Here is a 23,876-nt window from a genome sequence, read left to right as displayed (position 1 = left end):
CCATTTAGAAATCTCCACAAAATCAGATGTACAAACTATTAATTCCTTATGATTAAGAGAATATGTCTCACATTTTATTCTAACTGCAAAGTGCTTTCCAAAAGTGCATTTTATTTGCTCCTTACATCTATTTGTGAGGTAAAGTAAGCAAATATTTCAATTCCCATGTTGTATATTTGGAAATCGAAGCCTAGAGAGATGAAATAACTTTCTCCAGTTTCTTGAAACCAATCCATGACAAAGCTGTGTTTCAAATCCACGTCTTTATTTTTCAAAAATTTGATGACCTAAATAAATAATTGGATGGAGTGTTGTAAAGTTAACACAAGCAACAGCAAGTCTTGTCTAAGAAGCTTAGTTTTCACGGGAAAAGTATAATACACGTGTGGATATACATTATCATCCAGCAGAGCTGAAGGAAACAGAAATAGGTAGAAAGAAAAACAAACATTGAAAGATGATAAATAATTGTTCTGCTGTAAATACTGTGAATATCTTTTGTTCTACCTAAGCATACTTTGAATTGGACAGTTGAAAATTATTTAAGATTGGGAGCAGATAAAAATCAGCTGGCTTTTTTCAGATCTTTAACATCAATTGTATCTTTTTTTTGTGTGATCAGTTAAAAGGAAATAATTTCTTACCATTAGACATCCGAAAGGAGAGTCATGCAGTCTTTGTTTGAGATTCACAGTGGCTGGTAAAGAAGAGGTGCCCAGTAAACATTTCCCGAAAAAATTAATTGCCTTAGAGAAGGTTTTAAAGTTCTTCATTTTTTAAAATTCTTATTTATTCTTATCTCTGAAACAGAGAGAATAAATATAAAAGAGTCATTGTTTTGGAATATGATATATGTTTTAGCTGTGTTTTATGCATTTAGCAGAACAATACTCCTAATTGTCTCCTGACTCATCAAAGACAGCTGAGCCAACACCAGGGGTATCATCTAGCTGCACACAGAAAAAATATTCATGATATTTTATAATACAATTCTCATATAAACTATATTTCTTCACTATTCATCAAGTCACTGGTTCTTTCCCCGAATTCTTGGAATGATCCAGAGCAGGAGACTGATTTTGTGCAGCTGTTCATCATTATTGCTTAATTGACAAAGTCATCAAACTTATTATATTCCTTAATAACAACCTGTGGGTTCATGCACACTTAGTGAAACAGTCAGTAAGCCTACATTTATTGAATTAGCACCTATTTTATTGTAAAACATTTCCAAATGATTTTCAAAACCTTTTATTTAATCCTTGAAACCATGTCTCTTAATGTGGAAATCAGACCACTCCTATTGTACGTTTAATTCTTTTTCTTTTTGTCAATGACAAGCACCCAGAGGATGCTGCCTTTTATTTTCTTTTAATTTTTATTTTCTTTTATTATTTTATTGACTTTAGTTAATTTACAGTGCTGTGTTAATTTCGGGTGTACAGCAAAGTGCTTCATATACATATGCAAACATTGAATAGGAGAGTTGAAAATTATTTACGTTTAGGAGCAGAATAAAAATCAGCTGGCTTTATTCAGGTCCTCAACATCAATTATATCTTTTTCTTTGTGATTAGTTAAGAGGAGATTTATACATATATATATATATATATATATATATAATTTTTCAGATTCTTTTCCATTACAGGTTGTTACAATATATTGAATATAGTTCCCTGTGCTATACAATAGGACCTTATTGGTTATCTATTTTATATATAATAGTGCATATATGTTAATCCCAAACTCATAATTTATCCCCTGTCCCCCAACCCATGGCTTTCCCCTTTGGTAAAAGAAGTTTGTTTTCTTGCTTGTAGTCTGTTTCTGTTTTGTAAATAAGTTCATTTGTATCGTCTTTAAGATTCTGCATTAAGTGATATCATATAATATTTGTCTTTGTCTGATTTACTTCACTTAGTATGATAATTTCTAGGTCCAGAAACAATTAAGAAAATATAATTCTTACTGTTTACCAATTATATCATTTGGTGGACTCAACATTTGTAGATTTTAAATTTAAGCTTTTTTTTTTTTTTTTTTTTTTTTTTACGGTACGCGGGCCTCTCACTGCTGAGGCCTCTCGCGTTGCGGAGCACAGGCTCTGGACGCGCAGGCTCCGGCCGCGCAGGCTCAGCGGGCGTGGCTCCGGCCGCGCAGGCTCAGCGGGCGTGGCTCCGGCCGCGCAGGCTCAGCGGCCATGGCTCACAGGCCCAGCCGCTCCGCGGCGTGTGGGATTTTCCCGGGCCGGGGCACGAACCCGTGTGCCCTTCATCGGCAGGCGGACTCTCAACCACTGCGCCACCAGGGAAGCCCTAAATTTAAGCTTTTAACTCTTCCCAAGTAAAAGTTCATGGTACGTAATATTCTGTATTTTAGTTGTAATGCAGTTTGGATTCACAATGTCTCTTGCTGTTATGAAGAAAAATGGTCTCTAGCTATTGAGAAATCCAAGTGACCACCTCACTCAGTGCTCTTTTCTTTTCTTTTTTCTTTTTTTTTTTTGCGGTACGCGGGCCTCTCACTGTTGCGGCCTCTCCCGTTGCGGAGAACAGGCTCCGGACGCGCAGGCCCAGCGGCCATGGCTCACGGGCCTAGCCGCTCCGCGGCATGAACCCATGTACCCTGCATCGGCAGGCGGACTCTCAACCACTGCGCCACCAGGGAAGCCCTTAGTGCTCTTTTTGATTCTCAATTTAGTTTGCCTGAGCAGTAGCTCCAGTGAAGTGCTATGAATATTATTTCTTAAGAAAACAAAACAAAATTTAAAAAAAATTTTAAAAATCATGGAGAGAGAAAACTTTAGCCAGAGGTAGAAAGTTATAGTACATAGATACTGCTCCATGACACATTACTCCAAAATTTAGTGACTTAAAATCACAACCATTCATTATTTTTTTGCCAGGTTTTGGGTCAGCTTGGAGTGCCTGCTGCTCTGGATTGAACCGGGCTGGTTTGGCTGAGTGTACTCACTCCTGTGTAATACGCTTCAGGGTAGGCTTTGAACTGACTAGCCTCTGGTAGCTTCAGCCGAGATGCTGCGGCTCTGCTTCCCGTGGACTCTCACCTGCCACCAGGCTGGTGAGCACTCGTTCTCATGCTGATGGTGAGGATACAAGAGAGAGCAGGCCGTGTCATGAACAGGGCAAAAGGAAGTGCACTTTTCTTTCTTCACTTCTCTGCTTGCAGCGCATTTGCTAACATCACTTTGGCCAGAGCATGTGATATAGAAAAGTCCACAGTCAAAGGGAAGACTAGAAAGTTACAAAGCAAATGGCATGGCTTGGAAAAGAATTAATTGAGACCATCAGTGAAATCTGTCTACCACAAAAGGTGATTCATTTGTTAACAATGCTGTTGGAAAGACCTGTCTTCTAAGGCAGGGAATGATTCTCCCTTGAAGGGTGAAGAGGGTTCAGTTTTCAGTTTGGGGGCAAGATTGGGTCCCTTAACTAAATTTCATTGAAGGGCATGATTTCACTTATTTGTGAAATCTAAAAAAATAAAATAAAGGAACAAATGTAACAAAGCAGAAACAGACTCACAGATACAGAGAACAGACTGGTGGTTTCCAGAGGAAAGAGGGATGGGGGAAGGGGCAAAATGGGTGAAGAGGATTAAGGGGTACCAGCTACTATGTATAAAATAAATAAGTTACAGAGATCTAATGTACAGCACAAGGAATATAGTCAATGTTTTATAATAACTTTGCATGAAGTGTAATCTATAAAGATGTTAAATTTCTATGCTGTACACTTGAAAGTAATAGAAGTCAAATATATATCATTTTTTTAAAAAAAGAGCTTAGTGAATGAAATGGGGGGCATTTGATTTTTGACATAAAGTAATTAGTACTGTTGGAATCAGCTTTCTGATTGCATTTATAATGACAATTACCTTCATTTAGAGAGAAACTAGGAACCTGTAAGAAGAGATAGAGAAAACATATTTTGAATGATTGACAAGTCTTTACTTCCAAAATAAGCTCATTCTTCAATTATTTCTTTTGAAAAAACCTTTATTTAGAGCCTGGAAACAAGATTATTTTCAATTCAGAGTCATTGCAGTTAAATAGGCAATTACAACATGAAGAAATAAGTGTGTCAAGGGCTAAATACATGGATTCTGTGGATTGCTATGTACCAGCTACGTCATCAGAAATTAAACTTTGCGACGTGTATGGCTTATTTTAAGTTTTTATTGAAATATAAAAATGATAAAGACAGGTGTATAAACCTTAGGTTTACAGCTTGGTGAGGTTTCAGCAATTGAAAACACTGATGTAACCAGCTTTAAGATACTTTTGAATTCTCTGCGCATTATGTCTTTCTTTTCCCTTATTATTGGCAAATGATTAGAATAGAAAATGTGTATAGTGCAAATCATGTGGCTTGCAGTAGACCAGATAGCTGACATTTCCTTTTCCACATTGGCATTTTTCTTGAGAGACATTAAAATTTGATGTACTAGTTATTGACACATCACCTCTCTGCTGCAAATCACCCTTAAATAAATTACCGTGTGGTTCCTGACTCTCGATTAGTCCCTGAATGATGTGCTTGCTTTCTTCAGGGTCCCAGAGTTCTTCTGATTCAAGACTGTTGATTTATGGTAGTAATGCTGAGTGGGTTTTGCATAATATTATTTGCCAGTTTAATCCCTGATATTTAAAATATCTATCAATGAATATTAAACTCAACGGAATAGTAAAATCTACCTAAGAAGATATTGGAAAGATAATGATCAAAATTACGTTGAAAGTAAGAAGCAAATGCTATTGAAAAGAAAATCATCAGAAATGAATATTATTTGAGTACAAATATCAAGAAATAGTTAGTTTTATCACTGATAAAATGGTAGCAGCATCAAAATCTGTTTTTGTAAAAAAAATTATTTGTTATTTATATATGCTCATACAGTTAATTGATTTATTAATTTTTACAATAAAGCTATAGAAAACTGTGTGATCCAACTTCTCGTAGCCAGGAAAAGCATGCTTTATGCTGGAGATTTGACATTGTTACCTCCCTTCTCTGATTTTTCTTAACCTCTTTGGTAGACATTCACTCCTCTAAATGATAAATAATTTTTTTCAGGCATGGTGATACCTTTACTCTGGTTATACCTGGTCTCAAAAACCTGGGAGACTTTCCATTTCCTGAAGATGATTATGTACTTTTCTCTGACAGACTTTAATACTTCTCTTTACCTTTGGTCTTCAGCAGTATGAATATATTTCTAGACTGCTTTACAATTCTTATTTGTGGAAAATTCTAGACCATTCATTTTCAAATGTTTTATCCCCATTCTCTCCCTTTTCCTTCCATTATTTCAATTAAATATATTTTAGACTAATATCGGCCTACATGCCTTGGATACCCTGTTCTTTAAAAATTGTTTTCAATAATTTCCTCTTTTGTTTCCATACGAGTACTGTCTATTGACCTATGTTCAAGTTCACCGAGGCCTTCCTTGGATGTGTCAGGTCTACTGATGAGCCTGTCAGAGTCATGCTTCATCTCTGTTACTGTGGGGAGGGTACATTTATTTCCAGCATGCCCTTTGCCATTTGCTTATTGTTTCCATTTCTCTGCTGAAATGACCCATCTATTCATGAATGTCTTTCCACTGGAGCTTGTAACATATTAATCATAGTTATTTTAAATCCTCTGTCTGTTTGTTTTGTCTCTCAACAGCAGATTATTTTTCCTTTCCATTTTATATGTCTCATAACTTTTCATTGAAATGTACATGCTCTGTGTAGGGTAGCAGAGACCAAGGTAGATAGTGTTTATGTCTGGAAATAATCATGCCTCTTTCTCTGCTTGGCCTTTAATGAGGAGCTGTGCTGTGTTTTAGTTTTATTGGTTGCTGTGATTACCTTCAGTGCACCGCCAGCCTCGGTTTCTTCAGTGTCACCTTGTGGTTAGGGTAAGAACCAGACTGATGGGGTATCTGAGCATCTTCCAGGTGGTGCTTCGTCCACCCTCAGTTTTAGGTGTTTCATGTGAGCCTGCACCTTTGTCTCTCCATTCTCTTGTCCCTCTGTTAGTCTGCTGTTGCTGGTTTCTTGATCCTCGCTAGCCTGGGTGGTGAGGAACAAAGCTTTCTACATTTTCCTCATTCAGCATCAGCCTTAGGCAGCTCATGTGTCTCTTGAGCCAGGTTTTCTGAGTTGAGTCTTTTGAGCCAGGTTTTCTCCATGATGCTGCCCTGCCTCCAGTGGTAAAGGATCTTTAATTTTCTGAAACTAGGAGGATTTCTTGCTTCTCTCCTTTTCCCAAGCTCTGTCAGTTTTCACCCACTGAAACTGACAGGATTTGCTGCCTTTTTTTTTCAGCAGCTTAAGACTTTGCTCCACTGGGGAGAAGGATCCAGGTAAGAATTGTTTTCTCCCTCAGCAGCGCCATTACCTGAGGGATGCTTTCTCAGCTCTCTCCTGCCCCCAGACTTTTCAGAAGCAAACAGTGGGGTCCATGGAGAAGGGGCTGCCGGTGTCTGTGCTCTCAGGGCTCTGTACTCTCACAACTGTGGCTGCTCAACTTTTAGCAGTTCCTTAAGAAGTTAGTTGATATCTTTTGTACCTATTTGAACGGCCTCCTTGTTTCCTTCCAGTGCTGTGTTAGACGTGAGTGATTGCCTGTGTCTTGTCTGTCTGGAGGCTCACTCCAGCTTTCCTTAGATCTTACTTTCATTATTGCCTTTCAAAGTCAGCACACTAATAGGTTCAAGAACAGGGTGATTTTTCAGATTGCCCAGCTTCTTCTTGTTTGGATAACACTCCTTCCATCTATCTATCCTAAAATGGAGCCAGAACTCTGTAATACATGTCATTAATTAACCAATTCCATAAAAGTTACCAGGATTCTGGGTACCTTTGGTTACTATGTTATAAATATTTTTAAGAAAACCAAAATAAGGATTTATTCTCTTTTGAAATACACAAAAATATAGTTTAAAATCTAAATGTTTTATTTTTATTCCATTAAATTAAGAAGTGCAATTCCAGTCTATTTAAAGTAATGAGAAAGAGACTTTGAGATTTCTATTGATATATATACTTAGGGGAAGCTATGTACTTCGAGATACACAATTTAATGTCTAGCAGATTTTTTATTGAATTTCTTTTTATATTTCAGTATTACCCATGCCTGAGGGTATCTATAAGATACGTACAATTTAAAGTAAAATAATATGTGGATAATTATAGACTCAATACTCATTTAAGACTGTAACATGACAAACACACTTGAAGCCCTTGTAGGCTCTTCCCCACTATATTTTCCTTCTACTCTAGATATAACTGCTACCATGAGTCATATGTTAACCAGTTCTTTTTATTCTTACCATAAATGTATTTGTCTCTAAAACATGCAGTTTATTTTTGCCTGTTTTGAACTTTATGTAAATTGAGCCATACTGCATTCTATATATATGTGACATTGAGCTTGGAGATCCATCCATGTAAACACCTCGGTCTGTAAGTGTGGACCTTCAGAAGCAGAGCCAGACAGCCTAGTTCTGAATATTGTATCATTAACTTATTAGCCTCCACAGAAAAGTTAACTCTTCTGACTTCTGTTTCTTTGTGTGTAAAACATATTGTCAAAATATAAATAATATGGTTAATTAATATATTTCAAAATTATATAGATCTTGATGTTTTAAAGTACCTACATTTTGAAGGTATTCTATTTAAGAAACAGGATACAAATTATAAATAACAATTAGCTATAAAATAGGATATTAATTAAAATAAGAAAAGAAGTCACAGAAAATTATAAATATATTTCTAAATTTTACAGAAATATATGACCATATAAACACATTCCAGGCCCTTGGAAAGGGCTTGTACAGATGACGGGCTCTGAAACTTAAACTCTATCAGCTTCCGGGCAAATCTGACTCTGCATATATGTAAAACATTTTGAAGAGTTGTTCCATAAAAGTGTTGATATTTTTACTTATTTTTATTACTATTATATTATATTAATGGAAACTTTTGCCAGGGTCATTTTCTCAAGTGAAATAAAATATAATTAGTCTAACTGTTTACATATACCATCAAATAATATTGTTGCACTTAGTTTTCATAATTTTGGTTTTCTACGAAAGAATGCAGTTGCTTGACTTTTTGTTTGCTTATCAATTTGGAAAAAAAATTTCAATTCATATTAGTTTACTTTTCTATTGTATTTCTTTAAATTGATACATGAAATTCTTTACTTTAGGGAAAAAAGGTATTAAAAGTAATGACTATACCAAATCGGATTTAGATTATTTAATTTTATACTTCACTGTGCTTTTTATTGATGGTAGATTAAATATCTAAGAAAATAGACTAGTGAGAATCTTCCATAATTTTTAGAAAATCACATAAATTATGAGATAATCGTATTTTTGTGAATTTCAATATGTAGATGCTTGCTAAAATTACTTTTATTGCTATTTTATGAAAATATATTTTGTACACATAAAGCTAGGAAAATAGCTTTCACAATATTACAAAGTAAAAGCATACTAGCATAATCAGAATTAGAAAGGAAATTAATGTCAGTGTATATCAAAGCAATGTGTATTACATAGAAAACCTCATTTAAAGTATAGTAATACTGGGACCATGTAATTTAAAACTATGAATAAGAACATAATATGAAATAGGAAAATAAACTTGAATTTGAAATTTACCATTTTCTAATGGATGGGATTTATCTTTTGGATCATAACAGATGCCTATGGGTAAATACAGGCCTAAAATTCAGCTGTTTTATTCTGGTGTAGTCATACCTGATGTTTACTGCCTTATACATTCTGACTGATCAGTGCCTGTCCTCTATAGGTTGTTAAACATTGTGATTATTACTCTTACACCACTGATTATAGTCAATTAGTAGTAGCCATACAATTTTCAAAATTTTAGAAGTGTGCTATAGATTTTCCTTTTTTCCACAGTTCTCTTTTGTACTGCTTTGAAAATAATATAGGTAGTCAACTCAACAAAATAAATGGTTTTAGGTTTTTTCTATTGAATTTCCAGACATTAGTGCCCTGAGGCAACTTTTTAATGGTGTAGAGATTCACAAAGATTTAATCACTGAAGAAATATTTATGGAGAATCTATTGGCAGCAAGATTATAAAGGTGTAATGGGGGTTCCAAATAAGTGCAAGATTTTGTCCCCAAATTCAGGGAGCATCTGTTACATAAGGACATAACTCTCAACCATGGCTGAGCATCAAAATCACACAGTTTAATCTACTTAAGATTGGAAAAATGCTGAGAAAATGAAAGATTAAAAGATTAGAAATGCTGAATCAGGATGGAGGTAAGGCATAGGATTGATGTATCCATATTAAAAAAAAACCTCAAAAGGTAAGTTTTATGTTTGGCTAAAATAATGGAGAATCAGGAAAGATGAAGATGGGTTAAGAATTGCATAATAACAAGGGTTCAGTTCTGGAGTCTGACCATTTGTTTGGATGCCAATCTCCGATCCCTTACTTTGGTTGGTGTCTTACTCTGTTGGACTGCTATAACAAAAGACTAAGTCTTGGTGGTATAAACAACAAAAATGTATTTCTCACAGTTCTAGGGCTAAGTCCAAGATCAAGGTGCCAGCACATTAATATTCTGGGTGATGGCCACCCTCTCAATTAATAGCCAGAATCTTCTCCCATGTCCTCAAATCTCTGTAGGATAAGGGCACTAATCCTGTTCTTAAGGGCCCCCCCGTCACAACCTAATCACCCCCCAAAGGCCCGCTATCACATTAGGCTTTAGTATTTCAACAGATGAACTTTGGGTGGGGCACACAAACATCCAGACCATAGCAGTTGGTGACCTCAGATGAGCCCAAGCTTAACATCAGCATATTCCAGTTTTCATATATATAAAATGGGGCTAATAGTAGTGCATTTTAAAAAGGTTGCTTAAAGGATAAAATCTGATAATTTATTTAAATTATTTATCACAGTGCCTGACATGTTTAAGTGCTCAATAAATATTGAGTTTTATAATAAGTATAGTGATACAATCCATGCTTCATGCAAAGTGGTGAGACAATCTTGCTTATTCAGAAATGCTGTTTGAAAAGGTGATTATAAAGTTGTGTATTGAAAGATATTGAGGCTGGAAGATTTTGCTTCTACTTTGAAGAAAGAGGAAAAAATAAGAAATGATATGTAGATTAGAAGGGATCACACAATGTGTTAATTTAGAGCATATCTACATTAAAAGGATTTCATATTACAGAATAACACAGATAGCAAAATAAGATACTTTAATAAACATTCTCAAGATTATATTCTTGGAAAATTTTCACATCATTCGGTGAAGGAATCTGGATTATAGTAGATTGGGAAGGGCCAAGCTTTCTAGGTAGCTATACAGGAAAACATGTGGAAAAGTTTATTTCAAGTTTTATGAATAATTTAAAAAGTGTTATTTGAAAATAGACTTTAAAAGACCTATGTGCAGTTTGGCATAAATGAATTTAAACATAATTACAAATATGAGATAATACTTTGGGTTTTTATGATTATTTCCAGTTATTTTTGTCCCATGAGGGGATTCATCTCTGTTCTGATTTGGTCTCCCTGGTCTGTTCTGCTTGTGAGGAGTCTTTCTGGTACATGCCACGTCCTGTGTGATTGTCTGCCTTGTGCTCATTAGGTATCTTACTATTACATTTCAGGTTGTCAAGAATTATTTTTGGCTCATAGTTTTTCTCAAAATTTCTTTAACTCTAATCATCCTGAACTGATTTCTGCAGAGGTTTGGCTTTTTCTCATATTATACCCAGCTGTGTGTCAACTCCCTGCCTTAATGTTAACCTGAGGGACAGCATGGCCTTGCTGTTTGGTGTTTCTGTTCTCTAGCCTAAGTGCTCACCCAGGAGCCCTGTTTCTAATGGTAGCCCGTGGTGATGCAAGGGATGCTATCACAAATTGGTGTCACTCAGTGACGTCCTTGTTAGGGTTTAATCTCCAAATTCTCCCCTATCGTGCAGGGCATGAGGCTTTTCCTGTAAGTCCATGAGATGCCCCTGGGAGCTGCAGAAGTGTGGTATGATCAATCTCATCTAATATGATACGGAGGAATTTTATTTCATTTGATAATCATTAAGACAATATTATTCATCAGCTAAATAATCTGATGTCCAGAACATACAGTATGTTTCTCCTCTCCTGACCCACCTCCTCTTCCCCCTCTCCCCCAAAGCTCCCTCCCCTTTCCTCCCCAGCCTCCTTCTGCTTCTCCTCCTCCTTATTCTCATTCTTCGTCTTCTCCCCCGTTTCTTTTTCTCTCTCTTCTTCTCTCAGTCTCTCTCTTTCTTGACTGGGAGAACATTTTCATTATTTTGAGGTCCATATTCAATAGCTCCATAGTCATTTTTTTGATTGTAATTAATCTGTAGTGAGTATCAGTTAGAGGGAAGCTATTTTTAACAGAAATGCACATGGTGTGAATATAGGTAAAGTCAGAAACATATGGAGTCAGAAACGTATGGAGTCAGAAACGTATGGACTCAACTCTAAGTCTTGCTCAAATAAAAAGAATTCATGAAAATGGAAATTTTCAGGGAGCTGCCATGTAGGTCAGATTGTGATGATTCTCTGAGGATGGGGTCTTGGAGGCGCTTCAAACCCGTTCTTCTGCTAGCAGAGTTACGAAGCTGGTGGTCCAAGGCTTCCATGCAGCTCTGAAGAGAGGGAAGCCACCAGCCTCGCTGTCCTTGCTGAAATTCAGCCAGTTTTTCCAGTAATGCTGTGTGTGCTGGTGTGAGCCTTTGTCTATTTCCAGAGTTCTGAATAAGTTGATTATGACAATCTTTGCCAGTGTATTCATTCCCTTTATGAAAGAGAAGATTTTCTGGTCTTTACTTTTCCAGAGGTGCTTCTTGGATTCGATTTTGATAAACAGCACAAGATTTTTTAATCTTTTTTCTAAAATGGTTATGCATATTTTCCCCCATAAATTTGAAATGCCGTGGTTATTTTAGCTAATGTGCTGATTATTTCTGGGAGGCTTAAAAAAATCCTGTTCTACTGATATGACTGTACATTTTATGTCTGAAACCACACTGTTTTAATATTTTTTTCCTAGGTAAAGATATAATTAAAGGATGTAAAACTTAATAGACAATTAAAAATGTGAAGAATGTAGTTAAGAGCTATTTGTTTTAGCTATAAATAAGAAAAATATTTTATACCTTTATTCATTAAAATGTAAACTGAATTAGAATAAATATGTGAAAATTCAGTTATTTTATATAAGCTCAGATATTTCAAATAAATACTGAGATTATACTTTTTAAACAAAACTTGTCTTGAGAAGATAGTAATTACAGCCTATAAAATCTTGCAACTTTATAGAACTAACAGTGATCATTTTGATAATTTAAAGATAATATTTTAATTTACTTTGCTCCTGAGTACATTTTTTTAAAAAGTGAATTGTTGAAATACATTTTAAGTAAAAACAGCTAATTTTATTTAATTTTACTTTTTTTCTATAGGACTTTGGAGATGATGGATCCTTATATATTACCAAGGTCACCACAACTCACATGGGCAATTACACCTGCTATGCAGAGGGCTATGAACACATCTATCAGACTCACATCTTTCAAGTGAATGGTAAGAAGTGTGGGGGTGTTTTAATTGCTTTTTGCTTCAGTAGGTATTCAAAGACTGTCACAGTTGACTAGGAAGGCTTCATTTTGAGTTTCAGGACTTACTGTTAATGTAAAACCCTTCCAATTAAAAAAAAGTGAGTAAGTAAATATAATAAATTTGTACCACTTTTCTCATCATGAAACATTACAGAGTAACTCATTCTGACTGGAAAATTAAAGCATAGGAAATTTAAACTATTTTTTCAACTTTAGAATATCAACAATTAGGCAACTGTATAAATTTTAGAAACTGAAAAAATTAAGCATTTAAAAATTTTAGTTAGATCAGATGTTTAGTTGATCTTATTAGTGATATAGAAAACTTATTATGTACAAAGTTTTATAATCTCAATAATTAATTTAATGGCTTTAAATTAATTTAAAGCATTGGCCAAGTAGGCTGATATCAATCTTACAATCAGTGCTTTGTTTTATTTCTGACTTAATTCACATTTAGTTGAATTGATAATAGGATTGTATGTATGATTCATTAATACACACTAATTAATTTCCATACACATATATACATTAATTTACTCTATGGTTTACAAGAAGGAGGCAGAAACTTTCTTGGCTTTCTGTAGGAACAGCAAGGTGGCTAGTGTGACTGGAATGAATTAAGAGGAGAGTGGAAAAAAAGTTTGAAAAGTTTGGGGAGCTTATGGTTTTGTTACTGAATTAAGTCATATAGACTCTGCTACCCCTACCCGGCAGGGCAGGGTTCTTTTTTTTTTTAATTTTTATTGGAGTATAGTTGATTTACAATGTTGTTAGTTTCAGGTGTACAGCAAAGTGAATCAGTTACACATATACATATATCCACTCTTCTTTTTGGATTCTTTAGGGGAAGGTTCTTTTTCTGTTTTGTTCAAGCAGCCAATAATGAAGCTGCAGCTGAAATTGACAAAGCACAAGCTTTATTCAGTGACCAAAGAATGGAGAAGCAGGAACTAAGTTCCCAGATCATCTTCTTGCCTACCTGGCAAAAGGAATTTAATTTTAAAGAGTGAAGGCAAACGGAGGAGGAATGAGACTAATGATGGGGAGTTATGTGCATTAGTTTACTGGGGAAGGGGCAGTGCTTTTTCGAGGGAGAGGGGTGCCACCCCCTTTTTATCTTCTTTTGGTCCTTAGTGTCCAGTCATGGCCACCAGGTAGGCGTGTCACTGAATATGCTAATGTAGGAAAATCAGCATACAATGGGATTGAGGGTCTGTTGGAGGTCAGATTTATTCCCATCTTGGTCCCAGCTAGTTCCATTTGTTTTTTTGTCGGCAGCTTCCTTTCTTATCTCTGGACCCTTTAACTTAAAGATTTATGTTAACTTCTGCTAAAAGTGGGGTTGGAGGGTTTTGAGCAAAGACTTAGAGCAGCTCTGGCAAAGTTTGAGTATAGTTGACACTCTACAGAAGCAGATTTAGGTTTTGGTTTCTGGTGCAAATCCATTTGTCAGCTAGACATGGGTCAAGGCTTGGAAATGGACTTTCACAGAAACCAGTGAATATAACAGACAAAGTGTGAAGGAGGTGAGGCTTGTTCCCAGTGGTCTCAGATGTTTGGAGTTGGATGTTCAGAGATAGCAACTGTCCCAGAGGACTCAGTCTTGGGACGACAGGACAGGAGTGTGTGTGGGATGTTCCCTGTCTGGGTGCTGCATCCATGGGGAACTGGTGGTTGTAGGCATCCTGGCCCTTGTCTCCCTCTTTGCAGTGATTTTTACTGGCTAATGGCCTAATTGACAAAACTGATGCTTTGAGGTGGTGTTTTTGCCAGGGATCCTGGTCGCTCTCCGTTCCCTTTTCTCGCAATGGCATGTGGCTAACCAAAAGTTCTGTCTTTTACCTCTCATCCTCACTTCTAGCCCTACTTTGTCCAGTCTAAGTACCTAGCACACTAGAGTTCTAGCTAGTTTGTAGAGCAGTGCAGGGTCCATGTTCTACCTGCATCAGAACCACAGGAAAAAATATCAAAGATTTAGAACCTGAGCTTCAACAGCACTCTCTGGAAATTTGATTTGAAATCTGCATTTTGATAAGCTTCTCAGGGAATTGTGATGCATGGTAGAGCATGGGAACCATTCTAAATTGATGCTCTTCTGAGGGTCTGCTCCGCAGTCACGTCCGATGTAGGTTTCTTACACAACTCACTCATTTGCCATGATCCAGCTGGAAAGCCCAGGAAGAAGGCTTTGAGCCAAATTGCGGGCATTTATGTTGTAAGATGTGCCTTGAGTGGTGCTGGGGAAATGCGGTGTCCCTATTTCATCCTTCCTGTGCATTAACTATTTACTCTGATATCAGGTTTTTCTGAAGATGGAATATGAGAATAAAGGAATAATGAGGTCTCAGAAACAGTGCCGCCTCTCCTCCACCTTCAGGCTTAGCATTATGAATTAATTAAGAGGAATTCAATATTAACAGTGATTGCCTAGACTAAGCACTGGTGCTTTCCTTTTCCCAGGAACAAAGATCCCTAAACCTGGGAGTAAAACCAATCTCTTCCTATTACCTCCTACTACATTTAATCTGCTTTGAAATCCTTGGTATAAATGTTTCTGTGAAGGGATGGGGTTTGGAAAGAGAAGCAAGGATATTATGTTTGTTGAAAGTGAACAGAGAGAGAACTGTGCAGTAAGTGGAGAGTCACTTGGGGTCAAGAGAGGGAATTTCATTTTGCAGATGTGATTATCTTTTATGTTGATGTGAATAGTCCAGTAAAAATGAAAAGCAGCTCCTATAAGAGAAAAAGGGGAAAATTGCAGTCATCAAGTCTTTAAAAAGTTGATATAATCTAGTACACAGATGGAAGGGCTGTTCTTTGGAAGATTGATAGTTAATCTGTTGAAACAGGGAGGAGGACAGACAGTTTGGGAGCAGATGCTCAGGGTGGGAGCATGAGGAAATCCTCTTTGCATTGCTTGGATTATTTCAGTGTCATGAGGAATAGTCCCCTACATACAAACGAGTTCCATTCCAAGAGCACATTTGTAAGTCCAGTTTGTTTGTAAGTCCAATAAAGTTAGCCTGGGTACCCAACGAACACAATTGGCTATATAGTACTGTACTGTAATAGGTTTATAATACTTTTCACACAAATAATACATAAAAAACAACACAAAAAATAGAAAACATGTTTTAATCTTACAGTACAGCACCTTGAAAAGTACAGTAGTGCAGTACAACAGCTGGCATCCAGGGGCTGGCATCGAGTGAACAGGCGAGAAGAGTTACTGACTGGAGGAGGGAGAGGAGGTGGGAGATGGTAGAGCTGAAGAATCGTCAGCAATAGGAGACGGAGGGCCAGCTGCCATTTCACTCACGCCTGACGCTGACAGCACAGGTTCTGGTTCCTTGCTGGATTCAGTTCTATCTACCCTCTTGAAAACACGATCCAGTGATGTCTGGGTAGTAGCTTTTTTTTCTCGTCATAGATGACACGGTGGCACTGGGTTGCATTCTGAATGGCTGCTGCGACCTTCATGTACCGTTCTACGTTCAGGTCCTGTGCCTCAGAAACTAACAGTGCCTCCTCAGATAGAGAAAATCCCCTGCCATTTCCTGCGACGTGAATCTCTTCAGTTCTTCGGTTGCTTCTCTTCCTCTTGTCTCTCTTCATCCTTTCCCTGGGCCTCCTATTCCCGGTGCTTCTTAGCAGTACCAGCCACTTCACCGCTGCTTTTACACTTGCTTCCAGACATCCTGATCTTGAAATAAAGATACTGTGCTACTGTACTCTATACAGTCCTGTACAGTAAAGTACACAAAAGCACAACTACTTGTAGAGGATGCCCTTATGTGACAGTGTACGCCAGACACCTGAACTAACTTATGTGATTGGACATGTGAACGCACATTCACATCTTTGAAAGTTCGTAACTTGAAGGTTCGTATGTAGGGAACTTACTGTACCAACTATTGAAAGTGGGCAGTTTGTGAGAGCTTTAGTGATTTGAGGAGAAAAGTTGTAGGGAGGTAGGGTTATAAAAATAGCAGTATGTAGTTGGAATGTTGGGCACATCTTTGGGTGTTCTTGAGATGATATATATTAGTATGTTTTCTTTCTGTTGTGGTTGGCTGCGAATTTGTAATCATAGAAAGAGGAGATTTGGGTTTACCAACATCTTGTTTTGTCACATGAGTACGTAGGAGAGAGACATTATAAATTTAAATACATTTACAAGAGAATGATTATAATGATGGAACACAGAATAAATGGTAAGGTAAGGAAAGTTGTAGGTAAGGAAAGATGTGAGACCATGAGAAATGAGGAACGAAGTGAAAAACTGACTGGGGTATCCAAGTTGGTCAAATACTACTAGAATGAGGTACTAGAGAGAAAGAAGTAAATGCAAAACCTTCCCTCAAAACATTTTCTGAAGGCATCTGGCAATATCTGTTTATAAGAAACACTTTTATTTAGGTCAAGCATATATAAAGGAGTATATGGACCATTAAGATCTGACAGATGTTTAGACAGCCCAGCTGTTCTTCTAAATCTGACTTGCCAGTGTGCTTGCCTTAGCTGAGAGGGAGAAATGAAGTATAGACTAACACTAATTCATCAAATTCAACCACAACCGATAAAAAGCAACCAGCCTTGTTCTACTGCATTTTTATCAACTAGGGAAGACAATAAGTATATTTCAAGGATCGTTTTTAACATTTAAACCTATTTGAAGAGGCCAAAAACCTGGGTAGAAAATGTATTATGCATGGATCGGTAAGAGATTATCTTCAGCTGCTGTAACAGACACCCCAAATAACAGGGGCATAAAGAAGATACCGGTGTGGTGTTCTTATGTGTAAAAGAAGCCCAGATGGTGTGGCTCAGGATGGCAGCCCCGCAATGTCATCACTATCCTATGCTCCACTATTTGTGGTTAGAACATTGTTTCCTTTCTCAATGTTTTCCAAATGGAGGTGAAAATTCCAGCCGGCATTTTCACATTTCAGCAGGGAAAAAGTAATCAAGAGGGAGGAAAAATACTTCCTGACACCTGAGAGCCCACTTTTAAAAGAACTTTAATGGAAGTGCCGACAGTAACTGCCATTGACCCCCTAAATGCAGAGACTGCTAAAGATGCTTCTTTGACCTTGGGGTTTGCCATTCACAAGGATGAAACGCTCAGCTATGTAGGAGGAAGGGAGGAAGGTGAGAATAAATACTGGGTAGGTAACTAGTTGTGTTTATCACTTCATAGTAAAATGTTTAGAAAGGGTAGAATTAGCTATAAAACAGCAGCCCTACAAGTCATTTGCTAAATAAGTGATTTGTCGCTTTTCTTGGTGTTTCCTTTGGTTTTGTATTGTTTATATTTGGCATAATAACTTTAAATGTATGCTTTGTGTATAAATAAGTGTAGTAAACTTGAGGTCACTCAGAACAGTTATAGGCCAATAACAAAAGAATAGTTGAGAAGGAGCTGTGACCCTGAAAAATACAATGAACACGCGAGAAAATGCAAATTAGGTAGACAAATAGCACATTTATGGACCCAATAAATCTCTAAAACTAGTTTAACTCATTTTTCAATCTCTATCCACTTTTCAGAAAAGGTTAAAAAGACCTTTAGAAAATCAGGTTTCCATAGGGAATTTAACATATTTATCTTAACAATTTGTCAGTTAGCTATAAAAATAAAATATATTATTGATTACCATAAAAAGCTCTGCAAATACCACAAGTCATTGGAATTTGTTAAAGAGTGTTTTTGAAGTGCAAAGTCTATTTAAATATCCCTGGGTGCGAGCCAAGTAAAAGTCTATCAATAGCCCTTTTTCTTTTCAAACAATGCAAAATTAGGTTATTGAAATATGAGAGTGCTTCTGTGTCCTTGTCAGAAGAAACATTATGTATAAATCAAAGGAGCTTGACTCTACCAGTGGAATTCATTTCATGCTTTTCTTTTTACATAAAGCAAATCGGCTTTAGATCTTCAGCTTAGGATACAGAATGTATGAAATTTTAAAAGTCATTCAGTGTTTACACTACCCTCTGGGCAGAAAGCTTGTCCATATTAAAAAAAAAAACCCATATGCATGCTGTTATTTCTCCCTCCTTTATTGTTTAAGACCTCACACGTAATATCAAGTGGATTTGTTTTTCTACTCATGTCAGAAACTTCTGCACAAAATTTCTGGTTCTATAGGATGTCTATGTAGAACACCTCTATTTTTCTCCTTCAGAATTTGGAAACATCATTTGGAGCTAGCCATATAGACATCAAAGCATCATCTTCTTACGGATAAAGCTTTTTAGAAAAAGTGGCTTAAGTCTGGACCAACAGTGGTCTGCTTCTTCATGCATCATAGAATTGAACTTCCAGTTTCAGGCAGCCTTCCCCGCTAAGCTTTCAGCAAGGACAAAGCACAAATGGGAATATAACCTTCCTGCAGGCAGTAAGGTCCGGAAAGCAGGAAGCAAAAGGCCGAGTGCCTCCTCTCTCTTCTTCCCACTGTGAGTTACTAAAGGATGAGAGAGAGAGAAGTTTTGAGGGTCACTCTGGCTCAGTGATTCTCTAACAGTGTTTTTTGAGCAAGTAGCATGAGCAACTTATTTTATTTTTAATTTTTATTTTATTTTTTAAAACATTTTATTGAAATATAGTTGATTTACATGTTGTGTTAGTTTCAGGTGTACAGCAAAGTGATTTAGTGATACATATACACATATATATATTCTTTTTTGATTCTTTTCCCATTATAGGTTATTATAAGGTATCGAGTATAGTTCCCTGTGCTCTACAGTAGGTGCTTGTTGTTTATCTGTTTTATATACAGTAGTGTGTATCTGTTAATCCTAAACTCCTAATATATCCCTCCCATCCCCTTTCCCCTTTGGCAACCATAAGTTTGTTTTCTATGTCTGTAGGTCTATTTCTGTTTTATAAATAAGTTCATTTGTCTCTTTTAAACTGCAAATTCTCAGGGTTCACGCATACCTACTGAATCAGAGGGTCCGGTCATGAGGTAGGATGATCTGTGTTTTATAAACCCACCTGATGACTGATGATAAAGTTGGAGAACTACTGGTCCAGCAGTTTGATTCCCCAGAAACATGTGAAGCAGGAGTATATGTCTTTCCTCAGATTCTCCAGCTCTATTCTCTTAATTTTGACTTTAAAATAAGCATATCGAGATCTCAGGGAGTGGCTGTTTCTTCAGGGGTTGAGATCCAACATGTATCAAATCAGTTTTGCCCTCAGTCTTGATGATTTGCTCCAGGCCCCACTCGGGCCTCCTCAGCTGTGGCGGACATCCCCTGACGGCTGGTCATGCAGGAGTTTGTCTCTCTTCCACTCTCCTGAGGACTTTATTTGACACAAGAAGCTTTATCAACCTCACTTCAGGTAGCCCAGTTGTGCCAGGGATTGAATGCCCCCAGGGACAGTCCTTAACCAATGAGGAACACGAGTCAATGGGTAAGAAGCCCAGCACCCGCTCCTCAGTGGGAAGATTCTCAGGTGCATAGTACCTGATTCCTCAGAGTGTCCTCACCGGAATTAACACTTTTTTGTGCTATTTTTCTTTCCTCTGTCATACTTTTCCTACTCTTTAACTTGTGCTTCCTGGGATCATTTCCCAAATCAACCATCTGAACCTAACTTCTTTTCTCAGAGCTGAATTTGGGGACACTCATAGTTAAGGGGTGTCCTTAACTTAATGACTGTTGCTTCCCTTTTGTATCTCCCCCCCTGAGAGCTACTGGTGGGCACTCTATGTTTGCTTCCAGAAGGTTTTTAAATATGATAGAACAGTACATTACCTCATTAACTCCAAGGCCTAAAGATTCTTTCTATTATTTCCCATGCTAAATTATGTGCAGTTACACTGTTTAACAGAGCTCTTCAGAGCTTCTGCAATTCGATTAAATCGTGATATCAAGATACTCCAGTTACGCAATAGTGAGAGCATAGACATGCTCACATTTTAACAGATAATCTAATTATTAAATTCCCAGAGAGAAATAATACTTCAAAGATTAAAGTTACAATGAAATTAGTCCAAAGTAATTAATACCCAAAAGTAAATTCTTCTGCCCTTGTGACATAAAGTCTAAAGAAAGTCTGAAAGTTTTAAGGACAAGTAAAATCTAAACAGTCATGTCCCTCCTTAATTTCTTATTTTGCTTCCTCTCGGTGAAGCAGTTTCTTGAAGTTCATAGTTTTGGGAGAACTTCAACATCTCTCTCCTGGGCTGATTCTCACTGGATTTAAGTGTACCCTCATGCTGTGTGTTTTCAAATGGTTGCACCTGTTCTCTATTCATTATTTCCTTGTATTCTGCCTTCTGTTGGATTACGTAACTTTTAGAATTCTGTTTTTTCTCCACTATTAACTTATTAGCTATGGCTTTTTGTTGATATTTGAAGGTGTAAGTGAAAGCTTTGTTTACAATATACAACTTTAACGTATTGCCATGTATCTTCAGATATTTTAACACTTCAAGTATAAAATAAGAACTTTAATACAGTATACATTGATCTCTCTTTTTTCCATTCATTGTGGTAATATTGTCAAATATTTTACTTCTATATGTGTTATAAACCTCATAATACATTGTGTTATTTTTTTCTCTAAATAGTTAAATATCTTTCAAAGAATTAAAAAAAACCACAAGACTTTTACATTTGTCCTTTCTAATTCTCCTCATTCTTTCATGGAAATCCAAATTTCTGAATTTTCCTTTAGCCTAACAAACATTATGTAACAATGTGAAATTCAGATATGCTCCTGATACATTTTCTCAGCCCTTGTTACTTAAAGATATTTTAATTTTTTCTTCATTAAAGAATTATTTCTGCTGGATATTGAATTTGGAGCAGATAGTTTTCCTTTTTGTTTTCTTTCAACACTTTTCACATGTTATTCTATTACCTTTAGGCTTTCATGATTTCTAATGAAAACTCTCTTATTTCTAGTTTTTTTTTTTTCTATTTGTCTTCTGTTTTTGCAATTTTCTCCTTTTCAATGGGTTTCAGCAATTTGATTATGATATGCCTTGGTTTTTTTTTTCTCTACTTAGATTTATCCTGCAGGGATTGCTCAACTTGAATTTTTGGTTTACATTTTTCAACAAATTTGGAAAAATAAATTGTCAATTCCTTTCAAACAGCTCTCACCCTCCATTAGGAATCCCATTACCAATATGTGTTATTGCTTACTATTTTCACGTAGACCACTAAACTCTGTTCATTTTTTCTCTTCAATCTTTGTTCTTACTGTACTTCAATACAGATGGTTTCTGTTGCTTTGACTTCAAGTTCACAAATCATTTTTGTACGTGTCTAGTCTGCTATTTATCCCAACCAGAGTATTTTTGAAATTTATTTCAGATATTGTATTTTCAACTCTAGGACTACCATTTATTTTTTCTGATCTGCATTTATCCCCCATTTTTTCATGTTTTCCTTTAAAACTTTAAATCTTTTCATGCCAGATATTTAAAAAAATTTTTTTTTTGCTAATTTCATCATCTCTGAAATTGTCTCTATTGACTAATTTTTATTTGCATATGAGTCTAATTTTCTCTCTTCATGTCTGTTAAAGTATTTTTAAATTGGATGGTGAAAATTGTTGAGAGAGATTTGCAGGATACTTTTGAGAAGTATTGATTTTTGTTTTGACATTAATTTACCTGTATATCAGTTTCATACTTTAGAGTTTTTTAAACTCTATTTGATTATTTCTAGAGTAACCTTTATACTGAAAGTTTTTCATTAACCTTCTAAGATTCATTATTTCTGGAGTCTCTATGAGCTCTCCAATCTGGTTTTTCAGTTAAGTCTCTCCAGTCTGAAGTCTGATTAACCCAAATCATATGTCACCTACCACTATGTAAGCTCTTGGAACTTTTAGAATTATAGCTCCCTGGTTTTATTTCTTGCTATAGTAATTGAATTTTGCCTGACTTTGTGAAGTTTTATGCTATGCATTGAACCAAAGACCCCGAAAACCCCTATTAAGATTCCTGGAGCTCTTTCTCAATGTATTTCTCTCCCTTTTGGTACTCTGTCCTGCAAATTCCAGCTGCCAAGCTTTCCTGAATTCCAATATCTTTATCTTTAGTTCATTGAGAACTTTCGATTCCCCTTCTCTGCATCAATATCAACCAAATGCCTTTTGGCTGCTAGCTGAGGCAGTTCTACAGCTCATCCCACTTTTTTTCTTTTTGCCTTATTTCAGGAACCATAGTCCTCTGCTGCTGGTTTCCAATATTAGATAACTGTTATTTCCTGTGTATTCTATTTATCTGTGGCAGACGGTTTATCTCATTAATTTCCATCATGATCTTATACCTCATAGGAACCATTCTTAAAAACCTGATTGGTTACATTAGTTAAAGGCATGTTTTCTTATGACCCTCATTTGTAAAAGTTCTGAAAGTTAGTGGATATGGTTAATGTAGACAACATCAAGAAAATATCAAGTAAACTTAGAAATTACAAGTAATACTTCTTTGTTCTCAGAGTTCAGTACTTTAATTCTGTCCAAAACCACAGCAGGCACTCAGTAGTATATGAAGGAAGGGGAATGACAGGAAAAAAAAAAAAAAAGTTGGTTTTGCTGTGGAAAGATACGACTCTTTCTGTATCAACTGTCCAAGGTTAAATAACTTATATTTAATTGATAAAACCCACACACAAATAGGTTAGTTTTGTCACTATATGTGGAGAAAACTTGATTTTTATCTTCCAAATAATTTTCTTTAGTTTTCTTTAGTAATAAAAGATCAGTTTTAGCAGGCCTAAGGCCACCCACCAAAACCTACCGTTCCCAGATCTCTTTGAAGCTAGATGTTGTCCTGTGACACATTTTGGGCAAATGGAATGTGAGGGTAACTGATGCATTTACTGTCTGAATTATGACCAAAATAGGAAAGCTATGTGCCTGCCCTTCCTCTTTTAACTGTTTCTGCTTTTTTGGAATATGGGTCTGGTGGTGGTAGCTTGGGGAGCTATTTTTAATTTGGAGAAAGTCATGCTTTGATGTTTGCAGAAGAACTAAAATAGAAGGTGCCTGGGTGTGGTAGGCTGAAAATGTCTTAACAAAAGCCATTCACATCCTAATCCTTGGAACACGTGAATGCTACTTTAAATGGCAAAGGGGACTTGTATACGTGATTAAGTTAAGGTTCTCAAGATAAGGATATTATTCTGGTAGGCTCTAAGTATAATTAAAAAGGTCCTCATACAAGAGAGGC

The 23,876-nt window shown here is 36.4% G+C and overlaps 1 protein-coding gene across 3 annotated transcripts in view; it reads left to right on the top strand.

Annotated features, from left to right (window-relative positions):
* FSTL5 (follistatin like 5) overlaps positions 1–23,876 on the top strand; it is a 677,763-nt gene that overhangs the window by 496,571 nt on the left and 157,316 nt on the right. For all 3 annotated transcript variants that reach the window (XM_027116858.1, XM_027116857.1, XM_027116856.1), the window contains exon 8: positions 12,517–12,637. In XM_027116858.1, the coding sequence (XP_026972659.1) occupies positions 12,517–12,637 (121 nt within the window). The remainder of the gene's footprint in view (positions 1–12,516; positions 12,638–23,876) is intronic.

This window comes from Aethalodelphis obliquidens, unplaced genomic scaffold, assembly GCF_003676395.1.
Source record: "Aethalodelphis obliquidens isolate GAN/ISIS:26980383/991018 unplaced genomic scaffold, ASM367639v1 scaffold17, whole genome shotgun sequence".
In the NCBI taxonomy this organism is placed as follows: domain Eukaryota; kingdom Metazoa; phylum Chordata; class Mammalia; order Artiodactyla; family Delphinidae; genus Aethalodelphis; species Aethalodelphis obliquidens.
This window is presented reverse-complemented; position numbering and strand designations above follow the sequence as displayed.